Source organism: Anastrepha ludens, chromosome 2 (assembly GCF_028408465.1).
Source record: "Anastrepha ludens isolate Willacy chromosome 2, idAnaLude1.1, whole genome shotgun sequence".
NCBI lineage: Eukaryota > Metazoa > Arthropoda > Insecta > Diptera > Tephritidae > Anastrepha > Anastrepha ludens.
In genome coordinates, this window is record NC_071498.1 from 39753012 (window position 1) to 39777593 (window position 24582).

Below are 24582 nucleotides of genomic sequence, written 5' to 3' on the forward strand. Positions count from 1 at the left end.
AATGGTATAAGAATTTCAACAGCAAGGGAGAAATGACATCAGTCTGCAGTAACCCTTGCTTTATCCTCCCCTGTTTGGACTTGATTCATGCTATGGTAGCGCGGAGTGTTGAAAAATACGCCGAAATGTCGATTCGTAAGCATCTTGGGAAGATCGAAAACAATCCTCAAGCCGTTAACGAGTCACCATTAAATCCATCCAAATTTACTGTTTGGTGGGGCTTACACGTTGGCGCTAAGGATTTTTGTTTCCAAAATTAATCAGCTAAATATCGACATCCGGTTTCAACAAGACGACGCAACTCTCTGTTCAAGCAGTGGTCCTGTTTACTGACCCCATCGTTCGTGCGATTTAACGCCTATGGATCACTTTTTATGGGGCTAAGTTAAATCATTTGTTTTGGGCCGACAAACCAAGAAATCTTGAAACATTGGAAGTCAATATTCAAGCCACCATTGATGCCAAACGGCAAGATTTATTGGACAAAGTAGCCAAAAATTGGACTGATAGAATGAACGATGTAAGTTGCAGCCGCGGCGGACGTATTCTTCTTGATTGGCGCGATAATCGCTTACGCGATTTTGGCCAAGTTTAGCAAAGCGCGCCAGTTGGAATCACCAAGTAAAGCCAAGTCCTTCGCCACCTGATCTTTCCAATGTAGAGGAGGCCTTTGCTATCACCAGCTGGTACCGCATCGAATACTTTCGGAGCCGGGGCGTTCGTATATATTCGGACGGCATGACCCAGCCAACGTAGCCGGTGGATCTTTATTCGTCTATGTCGTCACTAACGTGCAAAGGTTCAAAAATCTCCCGCAGAATCTTTCTCTCAAACACTCCAAGGACGCCTTATGGGACATATGCCAGATATCATATTCAAAAAACAAAGGCCATGAAATGATGTACCAGATTATAATAAAACAAATTCATTCCAACAATATTTCTGTTTGTATTATCATTTTAAATTCTCAACCTCTTAAAAACACCCGATATTAGTGAACACTTAATACAGATTTGAACCATTAAAATGCTAACTCCTTAAACTCAGAAAATGCCCTTGAAAATATAACCTTAAAAAAATGTTATGTTCATAACACCACAATTAAAAAATAAATTTTTTCCTACCAACTTTTAACTTATTGCCGAGATTAAATCCAAGTGCCCAGACTTAACTAAACTCAGAGCAGGTTTTATAGGCAGATACTTTTTCAATTCCCTTACGGCACTATTTAGCGTGGGGATGGTTCTTTCTAATCTAACCCGAGTACCAAAACCAATTCTACCTTTTTTACATTGGCAAAATATACTTTCTTCCAAAATACATTCCATTCCTCCTTTTCCGAGGTTCGTTTATGTTAGGAGAATAGTGGGTTTCCCTGTGTTAGATCCTGTGAGAATTGTATTCCTGATCTAAGCAATGGTAATTGACAGTTCGTTCCCACGACAGTCGGTTTTACGTTACCGAAACGACCCGGATTTATATCCGGCCAAGGACTGACAGCAACATTCCTCATATATATGGGTATATTCAGAAACGCATTATAAATGCGCAGTAATTGCAGCGCTGGCAGCACTGCCAATGTGACAAGTGTTGCAATTGATAGATTGGCAGTATTAAAATTTTTCCTGCAAATAATGCGCGACGTTTGATACAAAAATGGCGTTTTGGAACGCGATGCATTTGCAGTACTGCCATATTTGCATTTCTGGACGCATTGCCAACACTGCAAAAGTACGTTGCGCATTATAATGCGTTATTGAATATACCCTATATCAGAAAATAACCTGAGAGTACTCTATTCAGAACATCGGGTGTACGTTACCGGAGCCCCCCGGATTTATAAACAGCGAATGTTGCTACAACAACAACTCCTCGATTCTCTCAAATATATAAAATTCAGAATTTTTCTCGCAAATACTATTTTATATTTGATCTTATGATTTCTATGTATAGTAAATTATAAAATTACATTGAAATAAGTTATGATAAAGTATTCAGATGGAATAATGCATGGTGATTATGGTAGGCAATGCCGACCCGGTCGTGTTACTTTGTATGAAATAGAAGTTAAATGGCTGTGTCTATTTCTATATGATGTAATGAAATGATGCATGTTTTTTAAAACTTCAGAAAAAAAAGAAAATAAATCAACATTTTACTCTAATATTAAAAAAACATTTTGATGGAGCATGAAAGCTTAAGACTTTTTCGAGGTTTGTCCATTCAAGTAATTAGAATATATTACAAAAGTTATATGAATGGTAAATAGTTACGTTGATGAATAGCGTATGGAAGTCTTAAATTGTTTGGTAACTTAGGGAAATATGTAAAGTATATGAGAAAATTGCTTTGCGTTGTTTGTGGTTAAATAATATCTATGAAAATTCATATTGCAGCCAAAGTGCAAAGTTCTTATTGATGCTTTCTTCCTTTTTTGTAATTGTCTGTGTTGAGTCTTTCTAACAGCTTCCATGTTCCTACGAATTGCAAACATACATATTTATTTAAAACATAAATTTTAACTAAATCTTAAATTACTAAATAGCCACGCTTCTAGTGTGCAATGCGTTAGCAAAATCGCTTAATTCGCGTATATTTTGTGTTAGAGAGGTTAAAGAAAATTATCCATAAATATATAACAAATTGAAAGCGCGTCTCAAACGAGTTGCATATACTATATATAATTACATGTTTAAAAGTAATATTTTTAATAAAGTTACTACACATTCTTGTTTCTCCTTTAATTTTCACTATATGTATGCGTGTGTTTATAAACAGTCATTTCGAACACCGGTACCTAAGTGCACGCACCCATGTTTATTCTTTGAAAATACGACGCGCCTTAGCCGATATTTTTCGCACGCGTCCGCGACTGCTAACGCTAACCAACTGTTCGTCATCATCACCTTCAGAACTGTCCGTCACTTCGTTATTGCGTGGCAGTCTTTGTGTCGCTGAGCGCTGTGATGTGCTGCCTACCAAATCACCTTCCACACCCGCGTCTCGTCGTCGCTTTCGCATGTTGCTATAGTCATGCGACACTTCATCATCACTCTGTTCATTGTAGCGTGGTCGCTTTTGATTGCGCGATCCACGCTGCTTGCGACTATCGCGCTGGGGACTGTCGCGTTCGCTATGTCGACGTGACCGTGCTCTTTGCTGTTGACGTCTTCGCTGCCGTTGACGTTCTACTTCATAATCCTCGTCGTCATCGTCGCACACGAAGGAGTCATCCGAACGACGCCGGCGATTGGTGCGACGTGCCGGTTTGCCGCGACTACGTGTGCGCCTCCCAGATGGTACATACGAAGTCAATGGTTGATTGTCTTCCGAGTCATCGGTAGCATCATCATCGTTGTCGTCTCCATGCGTACTAGAACCTCCATCAGTGCCCTTGTCCGAAGCGGCGCTAGCATCTTCTTCTACACTTTCGTCATCATCATCATCTTCGGCAGTTTGTGAATGTTCTTGACTATATCGTGAACGCCCACGTCGAACTGTTCGGGTAGGAGGTTGCGGTGCTAGCACTGTCGCTGCGGTTGCCGATGTCGTTGGTATCATTCTGCTGCCAAATATTGTATTCTGTGTCGTCGATGTTGGTAGGCCGCGGCGAAGCCGTGCGTTTCGCATCAGCATGCTTACGTTTTCTAGGGGATCAGCGCCGCTGTTCAATTCATCAGCGTTGCTGTCCAATTCATCAGCGTTGCGCTGATGTCGCGATAACACGCGACGTGCAGTACCACGTGAAGCGGTTACCGAGGTGGACGGACCCAACGCTTCTGTACCCAAATAATTGTGATCATGCGCTGACAATGTAGAGGTAGTTACGTTCGACGACGTTGTTGACGTGGCGTGTGAGCGCGTCATGTGAGCATTGCTCATGGCAGCAGCGTGCGCCTGCAGACGAGGCGTGGCAGTGTTAGTGGTGCTGCGGGTTGGCGGGTAACTGGCAGCTGAAAAAGGAAGACATGAAGTGGTCAATAATACCGCCAGATTATAGTCACCGATTGATTACAATAAAATACTTTAATTGTCAATTACTTACGATGAATACGCCCATTAGCTCCAGCTCCGATGCCTTGACTTGAAACAAGCGGCTCATTTTCGCTTCCGTCCCCATCTTCCGAATCCTCCTCCTCGTCTGGCGGCTCAACAATTGTATTACGATTGGTGCGCAACTGACGTACCGTTCCAACCGCTACGGGCACAACTGAACCACCATAAGCAGCTCGACTGGTTGAGGGACCGTTTAGTAGATTGCTAGCATTATTTGCCTTAGAAGGCGTAACCTTTGTGGGCGTCGGTGTAGGCAGAATCTGCAAACAAAAAAAAAAACAATTAGTCTACATGCACTTGGCTATTTTTAAATGAGCGTATGTACCTCCTCTGCCTCCTCACTGTCCTCCTCTTCAACTCCTCCCTCCTGCTCTGCATCATCCACATCACTAGTGCGCGCCCACTCTAAAATGGCGCGCTTAAAGCTAGACCTGGTAGGACGCGCGTTGGCTGCTACTTCACGCGAGTCTGTATCTGAGTCGGCAATGCGGCCATTGCGCATTGGAAGATGGTAACTGTGATCGATTTCCGTGGCACTTCGACGATTGTTTACCGTAGCCGACGTACTCGTTTGCATGCGCGTATTGCGGGAAGGGCTTTGTTGCTGTGATACGTTGGTACTTGTACTAGCACTGTTTTCGCTAACATTCAATGCTTGGCCACCACGATGCGAACGCCCGGTTGCCGAAGCACGTTTTTTTGGTGTTGTCATACCCACCGTCGCTGGGTGACCCGTAATCGTGTCTTGTGTGCTCTCATCCGCCTGCGAACTTGTGTGTTGTGCCAACATATTTCCGTGCTCATCCTCAGATGACTGCAAACGTCGCCTATTGCCTCTGCGCACGTTACCATTTGTGACAGCAGCACCATTAGCAGCACGACGTGCACCATTTGCGGTGGCTGCTATCGTCGTCGTACGCCTTTTACCGCTTTGATCCATATAATCCTCATCAGCATCGTCTTCGATGAGTCGTCGTCGCTTACGTGTGGCTTGCTGCTGTTTATCCTGTTTTTTTCGACTTGATTTTTTTATCGTCTTCTTTTTACTACCGCGTGCGCGGGCACTGCGCCTTTTACTGCCACGTCTATCATTGTCGGGTTTGTAGCTGTCTTCCGAATCATCGGCGCCACTTCGCCGTTTACAACGACGTGCAGCGGCACGCTTACCGCGCGCATCGTTGTTATCTGATCCATCGTTGCTACCATTTAGACCATCCTCTGAACTATCGTCGCTCTCGCTGTCATCTGAGGTGGAACTCGTCACACTGGTATGCTCATCCGTTACGTGCAATTCTGTATCCTCCTCATCCTCATCATCGTCGTCATCATCTATCTCTTGACTGGCGGCCTTGCGACGTGAGCTCCGCGTTGCTTGTGTTGCTTCACCACTGCGCCGTTGTAGTGAAGAAGACGAGCTAACACGATTCGAGCCGGCAGAGGTACTCGCAGCCACCGAAACAGTAGTACCGCCACGATGCAGACCATTCCTGCCATTCGTTGTTCCGCTGATACCCCGGCGTTGACTACCACGTGGCTGTATATTCACACGGCCAGCACCGTTCTCATTTTCGTCATCGTCGTCATCGTCATCATCCGAACTATGGAGTTGGCGTGTGTTTCGCTGGCTGCGTGCACGCTTAGATGCTACTCCACCACGATTGCGATCGGGCGGTTGACGTTTTACAGGACTACTACTAGAGCCGCGAGCACTACCTGATTTGTTCTTATTCGCACGCCGACGAGCTGCCTTCCAGTTACTGATCACCGTTTTGATTTGGGATTCGAACAGCGCACTGAGGCGCAGCGTCATGGAGTAGATCTAAAACAAAGTTTATTCATCAGTTATAACCTCGGTAGGAGAAAAAGTATAAGGATTTTCGGGCCGAATGTTGCAAGCACACGGCACAAGCAGTACATAGAAAAAGGTCAAGGAATGGGTATTTGCTAAAGTGATTTAGGGAGGTGATTTAAGTAATTTGCAACCTTACCGCTAAACTTTCCTACAATGATCGTCATTCATTGCAATGATATTGATTACATGATTGATTGATTGATTGATTGATACATGGAAGCATAGTGGGAATGAAGAGAAATGGATTAACAACAGGAATATGAATTTTTTATTCAAATTGAATATGCTTTAATGATAATAATGTTTTAAACGAATTGCAAAAAGTATAAATATGAAAACAGGTTAATTAAAAAAAGGCGAAATGAAATTAACTAGTATTTAATAAGAAAGTGTCTATTTTTTGCAAGCACCCAGCGGTTTTTATGCATTCCATGTCAACAAAGAGTTTAACGAAGCAAACTTCCAATAGTTTGTAGTTTGTTTTATTTCAGTATGTTTCTTCTCAATTCTGAGAGGAATATTGATCTGACTGAAAAATGAATCGAAGCACCAAAGTAGGAAACAGCGAATTTTAAAAAGATAAATTCATGATATGTAGAATCAATTTTTCTCGATACTATCCCAGAAGAGATGGATTCGTCTGACCATATCGCGTCGACCATCTACTTTGAGAGCTAACGTTTACTTGATTTAGAAATTCAGCCGGCAGCTACTTATATACAATTAATTACCGCCTAACCGGGAATAATGGCCGAGCTTATCCATCCAATTTGTAGTACAGAGCTCTGCAGTTTTACAACTCTTTCGAAGCCAGATTGTTTTTATAAGTGACTTTTTTCATGGAATAATACTCTCGAACCTTTGCCAATAACTTGACGTCGACCACTGGCACATTACGTGGCAGACGATTCCACTTACTGGAATGACTCGGGTTTTCCCGGACCAGGGCTGCCGCTCCAGTGAACTAGGCCCTTTCTAGAGAGCTGGATGACACCACTGAAGCCGATGTTTATTTCGGCTGCGTTTGCCAAAGACGGCTCCACGCGAGCTCAACTTTGGTTATATGTAAGGATGGTGACATCTTAAGACCTGTTCAGGCTTTAACACTCACAGGAAGAGAACCACTCGATTGGGCATCATGCTGCTATCGCCATGAGGGACTCCCATCCTCGACTTCTACTTCTCACAATGCACCGATGCCTCAGTTAAGTACCACAATTAGAACCTCTACGGCCCCACCCACGCTTGATGCAATTTCCCATTATTTAGGGTATACCTGTCCCCAGCTACACCTCAGCATCGATTCTGCGTTCTATTTATATCCTACCCACTGTACATGTATGCTGTACAACAACAACAACACCATCAGTACTTAACTCCATCAGACATATAAATTGCGGATTAACTAAAACCGCCCGTGCGAGAAGACTGTCCTAGTAGCATTGGAACTATCGCAGGCTTTCGGGACAGTTAGTCATTCCCCGTTGCTAGATGATAATCAACTGTCGACTTTTCCATCGACACTTGCCAGCAACACTTCGAAAGCCAACTTCTAAGTAGAGGAGGATAAAGCAAGTGGTGGCATGGTGGTGCCCTTTCTTCCTTGCTTTTCAACTTCTGTGACTCAAGTTTCCTTAACTCTCAAAGGAATAGTTCAGCGTTTGAAAAAATTAGTCAATAATGGTCTCCGGCAATAACATCGATGGCTTGTGTTCCAAAGTGAACGACTGTCTCTCCAGACTTTCTCGCTTCTTCTCTGCGACGAATCTTGCACTTTGGAACCAATTGGAAGGCCGGTTCTGAATTATGCAGCTCCCATCTGGTCATCTGGCCCAAGTATTAGTGATACAAAGTGGATGAAGCGCCAAACCTACCAAAATACTGCTATCAGGAAGGCCACGGGATGCCTTCTGATGTCTACCTTGCAACATCTTCCCAGCGATGCTAATATGATCCCAACTACGAAGCGTAATAGGATGATTAGCGAGCCAGGCACGTCAGGAGGCATCTCTTCGACTTAACTGAATAAACAAACCACCCACTGAAACTAGGAGTCTCTTACAACCCGAGCCCCGTCACTAATACCTAACCACCACCTATAAGCTGCCTTGTGAAACCAGCGGCGCCTTGGCACAATTGCAGTCAGAATATTATAGTAGTTCGAATATATATATTTTTTCGGTATGTGCCTGGCATGTCCGCATTACAACCACCTGTTCACGTGCCTCCTTTGGACCTTCCTCGATGAAACAACATGTTTCTTGGGCCTACTGTTGCCGGTAACTTCACCGAGTCTGGCAGGGTTTGATGAACTACCACAAAAACCACTGCTAAACAATTTTCTCTTGATGTTTTAAGGTTGCAGCAGGGAGCGAATTCAAAATCTATTTCTCGACATTTTGTGCACAAATACAATCGTCTACGGCGGTTGTGGTTTAAAACTATTTTAACAAGTTACCTATTAACCCAATACATCCCCTGTATGATAAATAAGGCTCGAAAATCAATTCAATGAAGTTTAAAAAACGCAGTTAAATAACCCAACTTCAGATTTTGCATGACGTAACCTAATAAATACAAATGCAAACGCAGATAGAAGATTTATATTGCACAAAAGGATGTAATGAATGATAAGAATTGAGACCATGAACGACGATCAAAATTAAAACAGGAAAGATTTAGTTTTTAGTAGTGATACGTGGATGGGCCAAAAGAAACTAATGATAATTAAGAAGAAAATTTTAACGAATCTAATTGTTTAAATTTTCAAGTTTTACTAATTTAAAGAAGCCAATAAGTTTCTAACAGATTCTTTACTCTTTACGGAATCTGTATCCTTTGATGAAGCGACGACAGTGAGATATATAGTAAAAGTGATAAGAAAAAATAAAGGAATAAAAATAACCAAACACCTAGTAAGATTTTTCAACTTACAAACATAAAAAATGTTGATATTTAAAAGCATAACAAAACAATACTCGTGAGGAATTAAACAAAAGCCTTAAACAACCCAAATTTTTTTTTCAAAAGCCATACACAAAGCAAAGCACCGCTTTACGAGTGAGCGGCGGCAGAGAATTAAAATGTGGACTTACTTGTGAACGCTTATTGGTGTTGTAGTTACGCGAATTTTGAAATATCAAACGTACATCCTTTGCAAAGTCTAAAGGATCTTCATAATTACCACCGAGCAAATCCTCTTTAACGGTACGCAAATCCATTGGTGATGAAATAATTTCAAGATAATCGGGGAATTCTAGTGTGTCAACTGGTTCACGGAATGGCAACGAATCGTTACGCTGCCACATTAAGTCTAATAGTTGACGGCATTCAGTACGCCAATCGCCATCGGAACGAATGCGACTTGATCTGTTAGATTGAAGAGAATTTTATTATATTGGAGATCTTAATTTATCTTTTTCTATTTGAATTTGATTTGTACCTTCGAGTAGCTGACATTTTTTGACGGGCTGCAGCCGATGTGGATGGACCAGTACTGGTCGATGGTACCACATCTGATTCATTATCGTTCTCAGTTTCGGATGAGTGATATACATCAACTAATTGATGGTAAACAGCAGCAACATCAATATCATTTGGCTCCCTACAAAAATAAACCACGAGCATTTAATAAACGAATTCGAGAACGAAGTTGTTGGGAATTGTCTTGTTTTTTGGTTAAAACTCACCTGATTACGCGTAAACATAGATCGGTTATAATGCGCGCATGTTTTACAATATTCGTGTGGGAGCGATTGTATTTTTCAGCATTTGTTGCCAAATAACGCACATCGAATTGCGCTGAAGTAATGCGCCGATAGAAATGATTTTCGAAACGAGACTTGATGGTGGTCAAATCGATTGGATACTCAATCAGATAAGCATAGTCTGGATACACATTTAAATCAACTGGTGCCAGAAAGTGTTCGGCAATCGAGAGACGCATTACCTGTAATGCAAATAAAAGCATTTATACATACAAATAAACATTAATATTAATAATCAATAAAATCTGCAATACAACTATAATATTTTCTGCCCTTTTTTCAAATTTCATATAATTTTTAAATTAAAATCAATATATAAATGAAAAAAATGTATTATGTGTATTCTGCACCTTGACCCTAAAGCTTGTTTAAACATCTTCCGTATGCTGCACTCCTAAGCTAAGCAGGTATATTGCGGTTTCACTTATTGGGCAGAGGTCTTGCCCGAATAAGTTTAGACCCCTGTGCCATCATGATCAGCGAACCCACATTAGGAGCTAATAAACAACGAGAATTTCTGCTTGCGGAAGTAGCATAGAAAATATAATATATTTATATAAAAGCTGCTTTACTTAGAATAAAATAGGTTATAATAAAATAATTGGGGGTTTGCATTTTCACCTTAAGGTCCTTTGCGCCCTCTACTCATTACAATACCTCCAATCCAAACCCAAGATGGAGCGAGTTGAGCTGAGTGTATGTGCCTTTTTGATGTCCGTGTAAGAATGAGAGGTACAACAGTGCGCTTCGAACCCGGAATTCGCCGAAAGTTAGTCACTTAAAATAAAGTATAACACAATACCTTGGAACCAGTAATGCAGCAAAAAGGTGGAAAACTTAAAATAAAATCCTAAGGCTCAAAAGATAGTCTGGCCTACGGTAGTTAAATGAGCCACATTAACTGTAACTTCAGCATCATTCCCCACACACAACGATTGGTGCAATCGGGAGACCCTTACCACCTTCTAAAGCTCCCGACCCCCGAATGCCGTTATCGGATTCCAACCACCACCTATCGCAGACGAAGAGCTCCAGCTTCCTCGAGAGTCCCGCGTAATCTTGGCACAACTACGTTCTGGATATTGTAGCAGGTTAAACTCCTACCTATCCAGAATCGACCCTGACATACTAAACATATGTCCAGCATGTGAAGGTACCCCGCACGACACTAACCACCTCTTCATATGCCCCATCAAACCTACTCATCTAACACCTCTCTCCCTCTGGACCCAACCCGTCGAAACTGCCAGTTTCCTGGGCCTACCGTTAGATGAGCTAGACGAAGACGACCGGTAATCTACACTACACTGACAGGGCGAAGATACTGCTACAACAACAACAACATTGGTGCAAATATCAGCATGCCTACAAGCGCATAAATCCGGAACGAAATAGGCCAGATATCCCATCGAAATGCTCCTCTCAGCAGTTAAAATTTTCACAAGATGCCGTCTAAGTCATACTAAAATTAGCCACGAACGCCTCCTAACTGGGAAAGCAGCCCCCGAGTGTAGTATATGCAACCGCCCACTGTCTATAAATCACATTTTAGATCATTGCCCTAAGTTTTCCAATAGTAGGAAAAATATATTTAAAAACCAATCACCTTCCGTCGCATTAAGAAAATACTCACCCGGTAATGTTAAAGATATTTACAAGTTTATATACCAAAACAATCTGCTATATCTTGTATAATACAATGATGACAAAATCTTAATGTTCCCTAAATCTAAAGTTGTTATACTCAGTAATGTTAAAATATATTAGATAAACATCAGGCCGATAGTCTTAGTAGCTAGTGCCTCTTTTTAGTAATATAGTTATATCCGGACGAAAACTGTAACTTCAACATCATTCCCCAAAACTTTATGAGAAAAGTTTATGCTACTATGTACAACAGTGTATTCGATCTGTGATTACATGAAGTACTAACATACACATATATAGAACATTGTCGTCTACCCCAACCGTGTCGCTGTTAGTTCATACTGCTAAAATTCATACTAAAATTTAATTATTTTACCCACCTGCTCTAAGCCGTTGATAATGCGCCTACATGACCCATCCCGATCTCCCCGATGCCACTCTTCCGATTTCGGTTGATATAAAGTAGCGCGTATCTCCTCCTGTAATACAGGTACCGCTCCACCCACCTCATCGGGCAGTCGATTTTCATCAATCGGTTCCATATCCCATGGACTCATATACTCATACTCGCCATTGTCCCAGCGAACCCGGAAACACATGAAGTACGAATCAGGAAAATCGGTAGAAAGTGCGTAACGTGATTCAATTTGTCCCATCCACCAACCATCACCAATCATGCAGCGAAAACGATCGCCAACACCCCAATTACGCTGAACCGCCAGATCGAAAGTTTGACGCAACACCAGAAAGTCGAGCACGTCCGGCATATCATGGTACTTGATTTTAAAAGATGTGCCCGTCATATTGCCATCATCGTCAATCATTGCCAATTTGAGGCAGCACAATCGAGGCGGCCGTATTTCATACTTGATGCCAATCACACGTACAAATTCACGATCGCGCAATGTTCGAAAGTTCCATGGCTCTGAACTGTGTGTTAATTTGTAAACTTTTTTAAGACGTACTGCTTCTAAATAACGTTGATGTCCTTGCCGAAAGTATACCACCTCATCACCCATTTGTGGATAGTAAGGAGCCTTACGCGGTATCACCTCCGAAAGCCATTCAGCAGGTCGATATAACTCAGGTATTTCGCCGTTGGGTGCTGGTGGCGGTATAACGACACGCTTATTTCGCTTCGTAGCCTTTGCAGCTGCGCCAGCAGACGTTGTAGCTTGTTCTGTAGTCTCGTCACTACTATCGTCACTAAATGTGCGCCGTCTCGACAATGGCTTGCGCTTCGAACGCTTTGGTGGCTCCAAATTCGGACCTGGCGTATCTGCTACCCAATCCGAATAATCTGAACTTTCGGTATCCGAATCATCCGAAGATTCTTCTAGGTTTTCTTCCACATTCGAGTAGCTGGTATCACCCGATGATGAATTACTTTCTTCATCCTCCTCCTCTTCTTCTGGCGGCGGTGGGGCGTCTAGCTCTTCCTGATCACGCACAGCACGTGTGCGATAAGCCGGCTGCGGTTGACTGCCTGGCCCCTGACGACGACGTGCACGAACAGCACCACCGCCAGTGCCATTATTACCCCTTGTATTGCGTTGACGATTGGCGCTAGATTGTGCGCTCGCAACATTACCTGTATTTATCATAATGGGTCGTCTGCGCATCTCGCGCTTATACTCCTGCATCTCATAATGACCAGCCGCATACACAGTTTGTTTGAGGTTTTGCAATTGCTGGTACTTCATAGGGCGTACATAGATACGACGAAAATATTTAATCTGCGACGGTTGAGCTGGCTGATCTGTAATTGGTACCAATTGTTGTTCACCTGATGGCCGAACACGGACTGTATCTTGACGATTTACATTATCTTGATTCAAGGAATGCCCAGGTAAATCATCGAAGCTGTAACGCGATGACCTCGCTCCTCCAGCCGCTGAGCGACTACTTGACGGACGATTGTTGGAATCGGGTGCCTGGTCCTGACCTTGGCGACTGGCAAGTGCCTCTATAAGACGATCCAGTTGTGAATGATTGCCAGCTGCATTGTTTCCGACAATCACTGCTGGTGATGCTGGAGCAGCACCTTGACGATTGGCTAGTACGGCTATTAGGCGATCAATGTGTGAGAAGTTCCCGCCAGTGCCATTTATATTTGGAACAATTACCGTGCCGTCATCACCTACTGTTAAAATTTGTCTCAACTGTTCGCGGGTACAATTTTCACGACCAGGGACAAAACGTTGATACTGTACGGGATAGGGATTGCCTTCGGAGTTCACGAGAAATGGCGGCGGCATCAAATGTGGCATTACTTGAGTTTGTTCATCAACAACATATTGAGATGCATCTCGCATCAATGGACGATAGTCCGTGTGGAAAAATAATTCGTTTGGAAGCTGCATTTAAGTTAGGTAGTTAGGTTAAGTTAGGTAGTTATTAAAAGTTATGAACCGAATACTTACTAGTTTATATTTATCTGGACCAATACCAAGTCCATATATAAGTAAATGGCCATGTGAGTCTGTAGCCGCGATCATGGTGCCATCTGGTGACCATTTCGCATCGAACACACCTCCGTGTCCCTGGCCGTCGATATCGTTTACAAACTCAGCCACAGAAATTCCATTTTCAATATCCCACAGAAAAACCTGACCATCATGACCAGCGGAAAGCAAAACATGTTCATCTTTTGGATTTGATTCGAGAACATAGAGTTCATCCTTATGGCCACGCAGTACACGATGCAATTTACCAGTTTTTGAATGCCAAATTTTTATCTAAAAATTTTATATAAGTATATAGTTCAAGTAGTTGGAAATACTTTACTGTAACTTACTGTGAAGTCATTTACGGCGGTAATAACATATTTGTCAGAGCAATCCCAAGCGACCATAGTAACCTTCAACTTTTTACCCTCTTCTGGTGGTGGGCAGCTGCAATTGAATACAAATAATTTATAATATTTCTTAAATATTTCAATAAATTGAATATTTGTTGAATGAAATTTAATATCATATCGTTTATTTTATTTTGCGTGAACATTCATCAGGTCCAAACGCACCTATGTAACCGTTCTGTCATGCACAACTTAGTGCTTTTCCATTGTTGTGATTCGAAATTCCATATATGTGCAGTCCCATCTTTGCTTCCCGATATGAAACGTAATCCTCTATGCGACCACTGCACCGAGTCCACAGCATCCGTATACGCTTCCGATTCGAGAATGCGTTTAGGTCCATCTTCTGACATAATGTATACACGTACATGGTGATCAGCTGAGCCAGCTGCGAGAAACATGCCACCTGGCGAAAAGGTTGTGCACATCATTTGAGCCTGTCCCGGACGCAGCTTCTCGTGATACTGTATCGGCTTGGGTGCAAAAGTTATTTTTTGGCCGCGCGGCGTCGAATATTGCCAAAATGCAATTGAACCATCAGTACTGGTGGTCACCAAATATTTTAGATCACCTCGTGGCGAGGGGCAGAAATTAACCGATGTTATCATGCCGGTATGGCCCGTAAGCACAGCTATCGGTGATGTGGTCTGCATGTCCCAAACACGTAGAATGCGATCTAATGAGCCAGCTGCTAACATTGTATTATCAAGATTGATTGCTATGTCGGTTATTTCTGCTGAAGCGCCCCGTAGCGTAGCTAACAAACGACCATCCAAAGCAGACCATATTTTTATTAGAAGATCATCGGCACCCTAGATAAAAAAATGTGTTTATTTATATATATGTACGTAAGAAGTACTTTGCATCTTACCGTTATAATGTAACGACCAGTGCGATCAAAAAGCACACAATACACAGAGGACAAATGTCCTACGGTTCGCTTCAGTAGTTTGGTTTTACTGTAGAGGCTTGTGGGCACCAACAACTTTCGTCGAATTGGTCCACCGTATTCGCGACCAGTTATGACTTTTTCTTTAATAAAAGTAAATTAACATGATACAATTATAATTTTTTTTTTATTATACAAGTTAGCTTACGCAAATTGTGAATGGGTTTTGTTATTGCGGAATCGGGAAGCGATACACCATGTAAACGTGTACAGTAATCCAATAAGGATCTCGACCGATAAATACTTCCTTCGGTACGCAACAAACTTTGACGGCCGGTACCAAGTAAGGAGACAATGCCCAATACTGCCGGTGGCAGTTCTTTGTCGAGTATCGGACCTATGCGGCAACATATTTCTAAAAGGTGATTGGGTCCGACGTGTGCATATTTTTGTTCCTAAAAAATCATAAAAAATGTTTTCATTTTTTGGTCGCAAACAAAACAAAGAAGATTAAAACTAATAAGCAAAACAATTTCTGACGAGTGGTTGTCAAAATGCAAATATATAAATAAATAAAAGAAATGGGAATGCGAACGTATTCACCACATCGGCTTATCGCATGTGGTCCCTTTCACACAAAATTGTGGTGACTAAAATTTATTCTAAGAAAAATATCATGTTTTCTCTTTTTAGCTACATCACATTTTCCTCCAAGAACAAAAGAGCGCAACTGAGACAAAGATAATGCACATGCTGTAGTTAAAATGTCTGCCAACATCGTATGACAACAACGAATGCTGATTATGCTATACACATGACTTGATACTTTTTTCTAATTGCAAATTTGTAATTATTAATTTAAAATAGGAATTTTATTGTGTTCTTTAAATTTTAGAAAGAAAATGGAGTTTCTACGCCATTAGTAGTTAGTCTTTTTGATAAAAAAAAATAGTAAATTGAATCGCCTCAATTATTGATTTTTTTTTGTAAATTAATCTTATTCGTGCAAAATATTAACTATAATGCATAAATAAACTAATATTAATTGCATTTATTAACAAAAAACGGTTCTACGTTTCAGACATCATCAATAAATAACTTCAACCCTTGATGGCACACAAAACAACATGGCGACGCCGCATGTAGCGAGTAGCAACAAAGAAGTCGCATTACAAAATTAAAAATAAAATATTATATGATTTTAATGCAAAGTAACTACCGTGCAGTAGAATAGAGGGAGATTTAATATCATTTACGAAAATATATAACATTTCTAGTAGCGAGCAGAGGTTATTTTCATAAGCAAGCAAGAGCACAGTGGGGCAAGACGATAATTCAGCAATAAACATTTGTATATGGTATTAAAAATATAGTTATAATAAAAAATAAAAACAGATATCAAACGCTGGAAATAAAATAAGAAATAAATAAAAAATTATAATTAAGTAAAAAAAATTTTTTTACAAACTATTTGTCCCACTGTGCTCTTTAAAATTGTTAACATTTTTTGTTTTGTAACCAGATATAGCTACTCACCAGCTCAGCGAAACTTTGCTCGTGTTCATTACCCAACCAATCAGTACGCCGTGGTAAAACCTTTAAATAAAATAAAGTATAAAAAATTTTAAATATTATATTCAGAGTATGATATTATAAACATGTATGTAAATAATTATTAAATAAATTTTAAGCACACCTATACTCTTCCTCCGTTAACAAGCTTCCTTTTCTTAAACTTTCTTATATGTCTCTATTCGCAACATCCCAAAAAAGGTGAAAAATAAGAAATAGCAAACAAAAGGTCAAAACAAAAAGCGTAAACAAAAATACTCGCCATGCCAAACTAAATTTTTTTTTTTTTAAATGTTCAATATTTGCTGAAAATACATTTTCATTTACTTGTGCCATAACCTCTAATCAAAAATATAAATTGTCCTTACGACCCTAATAGTAAGATCCTTGAACATCCTGTTCCATACAGCGCCTCTTCCTGCGCAAATACACTCAACCAAGATAGTTTATGAACATGAAAAGCCTCCCGACATCATCTACAAGTGAACAATTTAAAGCAACCAGTAGATCAAAATGTGCAAATCGCCGGTAGAGCAACATATACACTTCTTTGAAAGCAATTTATATTTTTTGACTTTAGTATAGATTTAGACATTCAAATAGGCAGACACATCTCACGGAAAAAGCGGCAATGGCGATTCCAGCCGCGGCATGAGCGTAATATGAAAACATCGAAATACGTAAGTTTGTTGACAAACTAAAAGTGACTACTCATTTGATTATGCTTCTATGTACTTTTTTGGTCACCAATAGTTTTCATTGGAATTTTATTTCACTCACCTTCTTTTGTTCTAGTTCACGTACCAGGACCTGGCAAACATATAAAATATATTTTAGTTACACTTTTTGAATATTTTAAACAGAATTTTGTTTACAAATGCAGTACAAACTCTCACCTCAGCCGTTTCCCGCAGCGGACCCGAAGCCAGAAACTTCGATATGAGAAAATATAACTCTGAAATAATAAAATAATGCGCATTTCAAATCAAGTAATTTCGCACAATTTTTATAAATAGTTTAAAATAAACAGAGTAAATAATTTAACTTTTCCACAATGAATGGCCGTCGCTTCCTTGTTCCACTGTTCTTTAATACCGTCGTCCAAGTCAATTTGTGAGTAGACCTTTTTCTACTTGATTTTCACACAACTTACCAGGCGTTACAATTCTCTCCGCTACCAATTCTTTATTATTTTCCATTTTGTAACATTTATTCAATTAAATGCGACATTGATTCACTTTTATTAAGTTACTTATTTTTTTGTATAAACTGAAAATATTTCCTCAGCCAATCTGTTCGAGCAAATGAAAAATTTCTTCTTCTGCTGCTCAGTCTTCGTCGCCTCATATTCTTGTCGTCTGTCTATTTATTCACGGTGATTCGTGCCTCGCTCGTTTCCCTGAACGAGTGGTGTGGTGGGTTTCTTTGATCCCTCTTTGACAGCCATTATATATCCAGGCGGAAAGAGATGGCTACTTAATAAAATGTAAATGTTTATAATTGATATATATATATTATGGAATCATTTTCTAAAACAACGTAAATATAATTATATTTAATTGTTACCTATTTGCATATGCTTTGAAACTTTGAAAAAGCTGATCAATCACATAATATTTCCTATTAACTGATTGCATTAATTTTTTTCCTATTTTGTGAGGAAAAAAACTAGATTAATGATTGCGCCAATTTATTCTACATCTACTTGAGCCTTATACATATGTATGTAAGTATAGTTTGTTTAAAAATTAAATTGGTATATATGCAATTTATTATAAAATAGCATATTAATATTAAGAATTTTTAACGATACTATTTATAACATATCTGCTTTACTTAGTATTTTCACCACGCCAGAATTGATGGACAGGCCGTTGACATTTCTTCGTCAGCAAACAGCTGGTCATAAGATTTATCAGTTATTTTTCTTATTACCATTTGTAAGAATATGTGCATATTTTATTTTAGTTAAAAATTTTCCAACCAAAGTTAATATTGAATTAATTGAAAGTATGTCTTGGGTATCAGACTACCAATACAAGTGGTATGAGACACTGGCTATGAATGTGGTGCGTGCCGGTGGAAATGTTCCGCGACATATCGCATTTGTTATGGATGGTAATCGTCGTTATGCAAAGTCGCAATGTTTGCCTAAGATCGACGGACATTCACACGGTTTTGAAAAGTTAGCGAACTGTCTACGTTGGTGCTTAGATATGGGCATAAAAGAGGTGACCACATTTGCTTTTAGCATCGAAAACTACAAACGGTCCGAGGAAGAAGTAAATGACTTATTAGATCTGGCACGTGAAAAATTTCGAAAAATATTGCTTGAGGAGCAAAAATTGAATGAACATGGAGTACGCATCCGAGTAATTGGCAATATTAATTTGCTCCCAGAAGATTTACAATTATTGATTGCTAAAGCAATGATGTTAACCGAACATAATGATAAACTTTTCCTTAACATTGCCTTCTCATATACTTCTCGAGATGAAATAACTCAAGCTGTAGAAACAATTGTCAAGCTAGGGGAAGGTTTGGAACCGGAAGACATTAGTCAACGTCTGATAGAAGAATGTCTTTATACAAGAAACTCATTACCTCCAGACATGCTTTTTCGTACATCAGGCGAGACACGTATTAGCGACTTTCTGATGTGGCAGGTGAGCTAGTTGGCTAATCTTTAAGGTGAAGTAACTGCATAATTGACAATTATTTTCTTATATCCTATAGATTTCGACAACAGTATTGTACTTTACAAATATTCTATGGCCACAAATAACCCTTTGGAATTTTCTATGTGGTATATTCACATACCAACGAGCATGCTTACGTTTAGAGCCTTTCAAACGGCATAAACGAATAGAACACGCTATGCAAGCAAAGGAATGTAATTACTACTCCGATCGAGTGTTGAACTTTTTACAAAAACTAGATAGTTATAGGAAAAACGTTTTATATAGTTTATCAACAAGTAACTAAACTACATATTGAATTCGTTTAGTAAAAGGTCAATGTACAATTAAAACCTAATAAATCATCATAGGAAAAAGAAGTAATTCATGATTCTAAACTATTTTAATATAATTGGAATATGGTTTTACGCAAACCGAATTGAGAAAGTTTTATTTGTCTTGTAATGCGGAGAAAATGGACAGGAAGTGAAAGCCCTTTTTCAAAATAGTTGGCCGTAAACGAATCGTTCAAATGTTCAGAAATCATAATAGAGATAAATTTCTAAAGTAATTTTGGGGCAGGTAATGGGCATCACAGTTTTATATTACGTTCCCACGACAGTCGGTTCTACGTAACCGGAAAGAACTTTAGCAGCATTCCTCGTACGGGGAATGTTTATGCTGCTACAAAAACAACAGTTTTATATTTATGGATGCATTAAGCATGCAATTTTCCTATTATCAAAATATTGTATTGTAATTGAAATTGAAAAAAGGTAGTTAAAACAATATTTTTTACGAATGTACCCATAAAGCAAATATTTCAATATTTAATATATGCATTTCTTATTTGTGGGATCTGAAAATTCACTGAAGAACTGCATTAATTTTTTGTTATTATTATTTTATTTTTGGAGGTAATACTTTTGAAACCAGAACTCTGTTTTGTTGATATCGTGATATCTTAAAATTAAGGTACCCAACCGACAGATTTTGGCATAATCGGATAGGTCTATCAAATATTAAAAATGATGATGGAGAAACAAGCATGAGAAAGAGACAAATAGTGATAACCCGGCACTAAATGCCATTTCCCATTTCACATGCATCTGCATTTGTTCCCTTTACGTTTTTAATTGTCGAGAATAAGCGAATACACTAGAGCAAAGTATAAAGTACAAACGAAAAAAGCACGAAAAAGCAGCGAGTGCCGACGCAATCGAGTGAGCATTTTTAGAGAGTAGCCATTCCATAGTGTTCGCCGAGGACCTCGTGTACCTAAATTAACTTTGTTGTGATTTAAATGAAAAATAGAAATCATAAATAGTGCGTATTAATATTTACTGTATATATACAAAGTGAATATGAAAGTTGAAAGAATATGGCGTGATAGTTTTGGAATATCAAGTGTTTGATTTTATGATTGCTTCGGATAGTTTTGCGGTCGGCCACTGCATGTTAGACATTGCAATTCAAGAACAGTAAAAGTAAATACGCAATGAAAAGGCGTATGACTAGAACGCGCTTTGCTCCCGTTAAAAATTAACTGAAGTGAAAGAACCCGAAACATTTGGAATATAAACTTATTGTGAAGTTAAAACTTTATATGAAAAAAATATTGCAGTTGCGAAAAATAACTAAAAGCGAAACGCCATTAGTGCCGCCTTTCTAGAGTTACCAACAAAATTATTATATGTGCATATAAGTTGATGAACTGAGAAAAGGTACATGCATTAAAGCTAAAAATTATATTACGAGTTAAGCCAAATTATGATTACGATTCTTTAAAGGTGAATAAAGTGTACAGTTTTAATCTTTTGCTTGCTCGCTAAAAAAGTTAGTTTTGGTAAATTTTGGCAATACTGTTTGTCTCCTGTGCACCAGCGAGTGGCGAGTGAGAGTTCATGGGATTCGTAAGTACGTGCGTTGGGTCGGTCATTCGGTATTTCGCGCGTTGTCGTATATGTGTGTATGTTTGCGGGATCGACGAATCGTACAAACTGCACGGCATCAGTGACAGTAGAATAACGAGTAGATGGAAAAGCATGGAAGAAGGGAGAAAAAAGTGTTCGAAATTTTTGACAATTGAATGACTTTATTCATAATTTTCTTGGAAAATATGTGTTAAATTATTGAAATGCATCCAACAATTAAAGGAAAAGCTGAGAATTTGGGGCAGATACACTTAATTTGATATCAAAAGAAATGCTAATTTTTTTTTTGGTTGACAGAAAATGGTATTTTTTAATTGCTTTTGTTTATCTATTTTTTTTCTGAATTCATGGTTGTGTGGTCGGGTTCGGTCGGTTGCTTGTTGGTCGGTCGGGTCGGTTACGTTTTGGTTTCGTCGGTTTTGTACGTTGGGGTTTTGTTTTTAGTGGTGTGTTTGGTGGTCTAACAGCACTGTATTAAATTAGGGTACGCCAAAGTTCTATTAGGTATTTGTTTTTAATTATTTTATTAGATGAAAAGGTATTAAATGAATTTAAAGAAAAACTTGAAAGTTTCATTTGCTTTGATTCTTTAATTATTATGGAATATGTGGGCAAATAAATGTCTTCGTTCTCCTGTATCAAGTTAAAAATATCGAATTAAGAAAAATAAATGATTTTTACAAAAATTTGCTTATCAAGGTAATTATATACTTGGTAGGGTACATGGAAAATTTGGCTCTTTTAAAAAATTAAATTACACTTAGGGGGTCAAACTTCAATTTTTCTTTGCACAAGGAGACATATTTTAATTATATTTTATATAAAAATTATACAATGGTTGGGTGCCGAGCAAAAAATTATATAATATATTGTAAACGTTTCCATTTGTTTAGTAAAGATCTTGAATAAAAATCGAGCGGGTTATTTTTATTCCTGACTTTCGCCTGGATATAAAAGTATATTTCAATATAATGGCGTTTCATCCCGTTGTTTCTATTGCCTCTATATCTGAACAAATATTAATACATAGTAAAAATTTGGAATAAACTTTCCTGTTTTTAGTGATAGAAAGGAGCAATATTATAAAATTGTTTTTTTTTTTTAATAACTTGAAAAAAAAAAAAAAACTTCGCTATATTTTTTCACGTATCTCACAAACCAGATAATTACCCTTTTCAATGTTGTCCTGTAAGAAAACAGTATAACTAAATATTGAAGTTTAAATTAAACATTGGTTTTAAATATTATGTATATGAAAGATATCGATACGATGTTGAGAATTTTTTTTTTAAAGTACTATAAAAATCATACATATTTTTTGTCGATGATCCTAAAGCTAAGCAGTTAACAAATTAATTCTCCCGAAGCAGCAGAATATCAATTTTATACACACGATTTTGTTATAACCATGTCAGTGCACTTGCATTGCGATGTGAGTTCCAAAATAAAGTTTTTGTAACACGCCTATGCAACCCTATTGCGGTGTTTAAGCATTTTTTTTTTCGTTCGATTGCCGTATGTGCGGTTTACGTTTCCGACTGTGGTTGCTGGTTGCGTGCGGGTGTATGTGTGCTTGCTTGTGGTGGCTCTGTCACTCGTTAGCTACCGACAATCTGCTCGCTACTCGTCAGTTGCCACCACACGCATAACACTATCGCGGGCGCCTTGACTGGCTGTGGCTGCGTTACATAGTGGTTACGTGTGTGTTGCTTTGTGTGTACAATTCTACGTATCGAAAAGACATGTAAAAGAAAATACGGAAAAAACCAACGAGCGAGCGAGCAAAAGTAGAAAAAGTTGGGCAAAATAATAAAAATTCAATAAAATATAAAAAATGTGTGTAAAAATTAATAAAATTTATCAAATACGGTGCATAGGGTTGTAATGCAACATAATTAAATAAATTTTAGCATGTAAATATAGTTTAATACGTAAAAAAGACTAATGAAAAAGTGAGCAAATAGTTTTTTTTTTTTTGTAAGGAAGCGCAAGCAACCTATAGTGCAAGAAACTGTGTAAGACAAGACGAGCAAAGCGCAGAAGGCACAGACAGCCAAAAGGCTAGAAAGCATAAAACAGCCATTATTCCTTTCTACAGGACGAATTAAATGTGAAAGCTAAGACTAAGACGTTTGGCTATTAGATTTGCTATTCCAGGAACATATCTAGATGGCAATGACGCAGAGTACGGCATTTATAAAAGGAGGTTTAATTTTTTCGAGGTGAAGTAGCGGAGCTGCAGAACTAAGACAATAGCAATATCGACGTTCTACGATTCTTGTGAGGTGTTTAGATACCCCTAGGCTACATATTACGAGAACGATCGCAGTAAAACAAAAAGATATTGGGAAGTGTATAAGTCACATTTCATGTTGACTTTTCTCCTGACTAATCAAGGAATTAACAAAAATTTGAACACCTGTATTTGGAATATTGTTTGGTAAGCGGGAAATTACCAGCAGCATTATAGCTGACCAACAACTCTACCATAGGATCGCCTTTTGACCACAACAACAACAGCAGCAGCAGCAGTCAGAGCAGTTGTGTGGTGTAGTGCGCAAAATGTATCCTGCACCGGTGCGTCATCCCTCGGCGGGGGTAAGTGTGTAGAAGTGCATTACCGCACCATTTATTGTGTTTACATTAGTTATTTCGCCTTCATCTAATGCTCTTCAAATAATTTCTTTTTCATGTACCACAAACAACTCAATTACAAATAAAACTATTAACAAAATATTGATAAACGGTAAACTATAAATATAAATTGAAACAATGAATAGGGGCCACCACCTCAGGGCCCATTGAAGTTTACAATTGTTGACACACTTGAACGTATCAAGGAGGAATTCAACTTTCTACAAGCACAATATCATACGTAAGTATTACAAAATATATATTAACAATAAAACCGGTGGGCATTTGAATGTAGAATCTACTATGTTTAATTTTTATGCTAAAGCCTTAATACGGGTCAGTTTTGGGTTGGAAATATTTCCTATTATGCTGATCTAATTTTTTTTCAGCTAGACGCCACTCAGTGTCAGCAAAGATTCTCACATTTAAATTTTTTACATTTCACAAACCAAACTTAACAATCAATTGTATATGTACATACATACATACGTAAATGTATTGAATTGTCTTCTTCTTTACTTGTTAATATTTACCTTAGAAATAATTTCTCGTATGTTTGTATTGTTTTTGAGTGACGTACATTTTATATTTTTACTTAGTTTATATTTGATGCTTTTTGCTTATATTCCATCCAAACGAATGCAACACGCCCATATGCAACGGTGTCCCAACGTAACCGCTTATTAAATATAAATT

General features: G+C 38.8%; 3 protein-coding genes across 18 annotated transcripts in view; 2 read left to right on the plus strand and 1 right to left on the minus strand.

Moving 5' to 3' along the window:
• Nucleotides 1-1950: 1950 nt before the first annotated feature.
• On the minus strand, nt 1951-17884 carry LOC128869292 (bromodomain and WD repeat-containing protein 3). Its single transcript, XM_054111824.1, has 16 exons — nt 17794-17884; nt 17537-17595; nt 17421-17450; nt 16605-16664; nt 15277-15523; nt 15051-15211; nt 14345-14991; nt 14120-14216; nt 13746-14060; nt 11703-13679; nt 9598-9857; nt 9351-9512; nt 9004-9277; nt 4382-5875; nt 4046-4316; nt 1951-3953 (listed from the first exon to the last, which is right to left on the minus strand). Exons 1-16 carry the CDS (start codon nt 17837-17839, stop codon nt 2818-2820), a joined length of 7236 nt encoding a protein of 2411 aa, XP_053967799.1. The 5' UTR covers nt 17840-17884; the 3' UTR covers nt 1951-2817.
• Nucleotides 17885-18520: 636 nt separating this feature from the next.
• On the plus strand, nt 18521-19765 carry LOC128869301 (dehydrodolichyl diphosphate synthase complex subunit DHDDS). Its single transcript, XM_054111832.1, has 2 exons — nt 18521-19306; nt 19377-19765. The coding sequence occupies exons 1-2, from the start codon at nt 18653-18655 to the stop codon at nt 19623-19625; spliced, it is 903 nt and encodes a 300-aa protein (XP_053967807.1). The 5' UTR covers nt 18521-18652; the 3' UTR covers nt 19626-19765.
• A 772-nt stretch (nt 19766-20537) lies between these two features.
• The window catches only part of LOC128869310 (protein groucho), a 36484-nt gene continuing 32439 nt past the window's right edge, over nt 20538-24582 (plus strand). For 3 of the 16 annotated variants that reach the window (XM_054111916.1, XM_054111911.1, XM_054111923.1), the window contains exons 1-3: nt 20546-21108; nt 23130-23850; nt 24033-24127. In XM_054111916.1, coding sequence (XP_053967891.1) covers nt 23815-23850; nt 24033-24127 — 131 coding nt within the window. In that variant the 5' untranslated portion in view covers nt 20546-21108; nt 23130-23814. Of the gene's footprint in view, nt 21109-23129; nt 23851-24032; nt 24128-24582 lie in introns of all 16 variants that reach the window. The other 13 variants (XM_054111882.1, XM_054111894.1, XM_054111859.1 and 10 more) reach the window with 13 other exon arrangements.

Coding starts and splice junctions, on each gene's coding strand:
- LOC128869292 (XM_054111824.1), bottom strand. CDS start 17,839: ATGGAAAATAATAAAGAATTGGTAGCGGAGAGAATTGTAACGCCTG. Junction 15,524..16,604: donor AGCAAAGTTTCGCTGAGCTG/GTGAGTAGCTAT, acceptor ATGATTTTTTAG/GAACAAAAATATGCACACGT. Junction 9,858..11,702: donor TTATCAACGGCTTAGAGCAG/GTGGGTAAAATA, acceptor TTTGCATTACAG/GTAATGCGTCTCTCGATTGC.
- LOC128869301 (XM_054111832.1), top strand. CDS start 18,653: ATGTCTTGGGTATCAGACTACCAATACAAGTGGTATGAGACACTGGCT. Junction 19,307..19,376: donor GCGACTTTCTGATGTGGCAG/GTGAGCTAGTTG, acceptor TATATCCTATAG/ATTTCGACAACAGTATTGTA.